This window comes from Propithecus coquereli, unplaced genomic scaffold (assembly GCF_000956105.1).
Source record: "Propithecus coquereli isolate 6110/MARCELLA unplaced genomic scaffold, Pcoq_1.0 Scaffold591, whole genome shotgun sequence".
NCBI lineage: Eukaryota > Metazoa > Chordata > Mammalia > Primates > Indriidae > Propithecus > Propithecus coquereli.
Window position 1 is genome coordinate 381417 of NW_012151852.1, and position 6034 is coordinate 387450.

The 6034-nt window shown below is 48.7% G+C and overlaps 1 protein-coding gene across 1 annotated transcript in view; it reads left to right on the plus strand.

Moving 5' to 3' along the window:
* The first annotated feature begins 250 nt into the window (after positions 1-250).
* Positions 251-6034, plus strand: part of KIF25 (kinesin family member 25) — a 59009-nt gene continuing 53225 nt past the window's right edge. The window contains exon 1 of the mRNA XM_012658959.1: positions 251-322. Coding sequence (XP_012514413.1) covers positions 251-322 — 72 coding nt within the window. The remainder of the gene's footprint in view (positions 323-6034) is intronic.

Sequence of the window (6034 nt, forward strand, 5' to 3'; positions counted from 1 at the left end):
GCGGAGCCCCGCCCAGTGCCCCAAGCAGGGAGAGTCGCAGGGCCGCCCCCCAGCCGCGTTCAGAAGTCTGGTGGAGCTCCTGGTAGAGCTCAGAGCCCACCACGCCTCCCACCCTGCCCTGCCCCTCCTCGCACTTCTCCCCCGCGCCCCTCCCCCGCGCAGCGCTCGCGCCCCCTCCCCGCGTGCGCCGGACCACCGGTGCTGGGGAGGGGCGGTGAGCTGAGGGCCCTAAAGCAGGGTGTCTGGGGCGATGCCAGCGGGGGGCAGTCACTGGGGGGGCTTCTGGGAGCAGCGGGCCAGGCAGCTGCAGAGACAAGTGCAGGTGAGTCTGGGGAGGGAGGAGGGGTCTCCACCACAGAGCCTTGGGGGGGCATGGGAGATTTGGGTGCGTGTTAGGGTCACGGAGTTGTAAACAGCACCCCAGCCCGCTTTGGGGCAGAGGCCCAAACCGATCCACCCATCTAGGCTTCCGGGACCCATGGGTGGTGGGCCTAGCCTGTCCTCCCTCCACCGCCGCCCCCCCCCAAGAGCCTGCCTTGTCCTCCCTTCTGTCCTCCCCATCTGACCTCCCACCCACCAGGGGCCTCCTCGGCACCCCCAGGGGACTGCTCAGTCTTCCCCTCTGTCCTCCTTCCCCACCTCCCACCCGGGTGCCCTCTGTCCTACCCACCTCTCTGGCCTGCCTCATCTTCCCCTCTGCCCTTCCCTCTCCCGCATTCCCCAAGCCCCCTTCTCTCTTCTGTCCTTCCCCCTCGCCCCCCAAACCCCTCCGCTCTGGGCTTCCTCCCCTGCCCCCCAACCCCGTCCGCCACGTTTAGTGGCTAAGCTGCAGGCCGTGAAGTGCTGGGGTCCCCGCCCCGTTGGAGTGTACGGTTGGATAAAGTGATCACAGAGCACATGCAAACTGTGACAATGTGATGGGGTAAATGCTGCAAGCGGGGTGGGGGGGGCACCTAGTCTTGCACGTGTTTATAATCCAGCCCTCGGGCCAGGCCGAGCCACCCATGTGTCCTGATGTGTCCTGATGACCGAGCTGAGTCCTGATGACAAGTGGGGCCCGGTCAGTGGTCCCCCAGCAGTGGGCCCCACAGCGGGCCAGGGTGCGGGAAGAGCCCTGGCGCCAAGAGCAAGCAGGCGCTGAGGGTGAGAGACGCTGGAAGAGCGGGAGCAGCCCAGGAGTCAGGCCGCAGGGTCCAGCAGGACTGTCAGGGTTTCTTCTTTACTTTGAGAGCAAGGAGACACTGCTGGAGAGATTTCAAGGAGGGAGAGGAGACTTGATTAAATCCATGTTTTGAAAATGCCACTTTGTAGAGAGCAGTGGTTCCAGGGCCAGAATGGCCATGACTAGAAGGGTGTTGCATGGGGGACTCCCCGGTGGCCGGAGGAGGAACTCGAGGGACCTGCCCCAAGCCAAGCGAGCAAAACTGGTGAAAAGGATAAAAAACCACCATTTAAAGCCTCTGGAAATTGTCCTAAGAGCATAGATAAAATGAAGAAACATTTGTTCAAGAAAATCTACGAAAACTCTCTAAGCACAGTGACCATCTGTGGCTTCCCCCTCCCTCCCCAGCTCAGCTGGGCAGAAGCTGCGCTCTGGACGGTTGTGCCCAGGAGACGCTCCCTGTCCCCCCCCAGGAGGGAAAGGCCAGCGGCATGTCTCACTCCCGCACAAACACTGAGTGGAGGAGGCCGGATTCCCAGCGAGTGTGTCGGGATCTCGGGCCGCCTCCACCAGCGTCCCCTCCTAGGATGGAGGCTCTGCCCCAAGAGCAGCCGGCCAAGAATCTGGAGTGCGGTTGCTTCGCTGGCTCACCTGTAGGACGCAGGCTCCTGGAGCACAGAGGCAAGCTGAAAGGACCCAGGCAGCCGCCCTCCCCAGAGCCCAGAGCAGAGCGTGTTCCCAGGAAAGGAGCCGGTTCCTGAGAACAGAGAGCTCTGAAGCTCTCCCCAAAGGAATTGACTTCATCCGAAACACAGTGTGGGGAAGTTCAAGCCCAATGGCACTCTCAGAAACAATTGTTTCTATTAATTAAGACAACAAATTAGTCCCTGAAGGCCACCGTAACAAAGCACCACAGAAATTTCTCGCACATGTCTGGAGGCTGGAAGTCTGCGATCCAGACACTGGGGGTTTGATTTCTGAGACCTCCCTCCATGGCTTGTGTCCTCACAGGTCTTTCCTCACCCTGGCGTCTGTGTCCAAATTTGCTCTGTATCTTATAAGGACACTACTCAGATTGGAGCAGGACCCGCCCTTATGGCCTCGTTTCAACTTAATCACCCATTTAAAGGCCCTATCTTCAAATGTAGCTGCATGCTAAGGTTCCGGGAGTTGGGACTCCAACATATGAACGACGGGGAGTAGGGGTAACCAAAGCCGGTCGGTAACTTGCAACAAGCTACTCCACAGGCCAGCTGGGTCACTGGAGAAGCCCAGGGCGACAGCTAAGAAGAGCCCTCCTGGGCTTAGAACAAACCTCAAAGACTTACCAGCCTTAAAAACTGTTCCAGCCCCAGTTTAACTGGACCAGACACTGAAAAAAATCATGCGCCAGGTCATTGTTAATTAGAGCAATCGTTCTGTAATTGTTGGAGCTTAACAGGTGGATTTGACGCCACATAAGGCAGACGGCTTAAAAGAGGACTCAGGCAAAGGAAGTCGACAGCCCTGCCCAAACCACCACGCCCCAGGGTGGCCGTGTGCAGGCCGGGGCTGCGTCCTCCATGGCGCCACCCCCAAGGCCTCCCGCCGCAGGGGAAACCGCCTCGCCGGAGTCGTCCAGCCAAGCGACCAAACAGCAAAGAACAGGAGCGAGCTGCAGAGAGGGAGAAGGGGGATCAGTTCCAGAATGTTTACAATATATTACCTAAAACATCCAGCTCTCGATAAAAATTTGCAAGACATGCAAAGAAACAGAAAAAGGAGACACAGGGAAAAAACAGGAAACAGAAACTGCCTGTGAGAGGGCCCAGGTGTTGGATTTAACAGGCAAAGACTTTGAAGCAGCCATTATAAATATGTTCAAAGAGCCAAAGGAAGCTGGACTTAGAGAAGTAAAGGAAACTATGGCAACATCTCATCAAATAGAACATATTGATAAAGAGATAGCAATTATTAATTTGTAATGGTAATCCTGGAGGTGAAAATAACTGAAATGAAAAAATTCCCAGGCCAGGCACGGTGCTCATGCCTGTAATCCAAGCACTTTGAGAGGCCAAGGCAGGAGGACTGCTTGAGGCCAGGAGTTTGAGACCAGCCTGGGCAACAAAGCTAGACCCCATCTCTACAAAAAATTAAAAAATCAGCCAGGCATGGTGGCATGTGCTTGTATTACCAGCTACTCAGGAGGCTGAGGCAAGAGGATCGCTTGAGCCCAGGAGTTTGAGGATAGCACCACTGCACTCCAGCATGGGCAACAGAGCAAGACCCCATCTCTTAAAAAAAAAAAAAAAGGCAAAATTAAAGCATTCTCAGAAAAAGAGAATCTGAGAAAATTTGTTGCTAGCAGATGCACCTTACAAGAAATAGTAAAGGAAATTCCTCAGGCTGAAAGCAAGTGGTCCCACATGGAAACTTAAATCCACAAAGAACATCAATAAAGGTAATTATGTAGTCGTAAAAGACAGTATACATGTATATTTCTTCATTTTCCTTTTCTTAACTGATTTAAAAAGCAAATGGATAAAAATGTGTATAATTATATTGTTGGCCCTATAACATATAGAAATGTAATATATTTGACAAAAAATAGCACAAAGGAGGTGATGAGAGCAAAGTTTTACTGGAGTAAGAAAATGACACCGAACAGTAACTTGAATTCATGGGACCAGATGAAGAGAAACAAAAATGGGGACTGAGAAGGGAAGTAGAACTTACCTGTACATATGTGCTTGCTCACCTTTCTTTTCTCACCTTTTTCATGAACGTGAAATTGTGTAATGATTATAACCGTGTATTGTGTCTGTAACATATACAGATGTAACTTGTATTATAGTAATAATATAAAAGAGAGAAAGACAGAATGGAGCATATAGGAATAATGTTTCCACACCTCACTGGAATTGTTGTTATAAATATGAAGTAGATTCTGCCAGGTTCAGGTGTATATGGTAGGCCCTAGAACAACCACTAAGAAAATAACTCAAAAATTAGTGAAAAAGATTATCAAAGCACTTAAAATGTTAGAAAATATCTATTTAATGGAAGATAAAGCAATGAAAGAAAAATAGAGGAACCAAAAAGACACAAACTATATAGAAAGCAAAAAGTGACATGGCAGGCATAAATCCAACTAAATCAGTAATATTAAATGTGAATGAAGTAAACAATCCAATCAAAAGGTGGAGATTGTTGATTGAATGAAAACCAGGATCCAACTATATGTTATCCGCAGGAGACACACTTTAGATTAAAAGGTACAGATATGTTGAAAGTAAAAAGACGGCAAAAGGTATGTCATTTCACTATCGACCACGAGCAAACTGAGTGACTGTGCTAATATTAATATCAAACCTAGAAGATGTTAAGACCAAAAATGTTACTAGAGAAAAAAAATGACATTTTCTAATGATAAAAGAGTCAGTCCACCAGGAAGATATAAAAATTATAAACAAATAGGCATGTACCTAACAACAGAGCTCTAAAATTAGTGAAGCAAGAACAGACGGAATAGAAGGGAGAACAAGGCAACTCAAAGTAATAGTTGCAGACTCCAATACTTTACTTTCAGTGGTGGGTAGACCAACTAGGTAGAAGATCAGCAAGTGAACAGAAGAACTGGATAACATTTTAATCCGACCATACCTAACAGATCTCCAGAACACTCTGCCTAACAACAGAATCCGTACGTATCAAGAGCACATTGAATGCTCTCCAGGATGGACAACACGCTAGGCCATAAAACAAGCCTGAGGACATAGAAATCATATAAAGTGTGTTCACTGAACACCATGGAGTAAAATTAGAAATTAATAACAAAAAGAAATTTGGGAAACTCACAAAAATGTGGAAATTAAACAAGACACTCCTAAATAACTATTGTGTCAAAGAAGAAATCGCAAGGGAAATTAGGAAATACTCTGAGATGAATGAAAATAAAGATATCACAATACAAAATCCTGTGGGATGCAGCTAAAGCCGTGCTTAGAGGGAAGTTTGCAGCTGTGAAACCTGTATTAGAAAAGAAGATGGATCTCACATCAACACCCTGAAGGCTCTGGATAAATCAGAACAAACTAGACCCCAAGCAAGTAGAAAGGAGCAAAGAAAAAAGATTAGAGCAGAAATAAGTGAACTAGAGCCACAGTCCCCAACTCCAGGGCCGGGGACCAGCACCAGTCCGTGGCCTGTTAGTGACCAGGCAGCAGAGCTCTGCCGCACCCCGAGGTCCTTGGAAAACTTGTCCTCCATGAAACTCAGGAATGGGGGCGGGGTGGGGGGTCGCAGAGCAGGAGGCGCTAGCCAAGCTTCATCTGTACTTACAGCCACTCCCCATCACTCATGCGTCACCGCGGGAGCTCCACCTACCTACACCCCGCCCCTGCCCGTCCGTGGAAAAGTCGTCTTCCAGGAAACTGGTCCCTGGTGCCAAAAAGGCTGGGGACCGCTGCACTAGAGAATAGAAAAACGGTAGAGAAAACTGAAAACCCAAAAATCGGCTCTTTGGAAATATCAACAAAATTGACAAGCTTTAGCTTTACTAACTAAAAAAAGATAAGATTCCAGTCACTAAAATCAAGAATATAAAAGGAAACATTACCTTACAGAAATAAAAGGGGCTATAAGAAAATGCTACGAACATTGCCAACAAATTAGATGTTCTAGATGAAATGATCGAATTCCTATAAAGACACAGACTACCAAAACTGGCTCAAGAAGAAACTGAAAATCTGAATACAACTGTGATGCGTAAAGAGACTAACGAAGTAATCAAAAACCTCTTGCAAAGAAAAACCCCGGCCCAGATGGCTTCGCTGAATTCTACCGAACATTTAAAGAATCAGCACCAGTCCTTCACAAACTGCCAAAAAATAG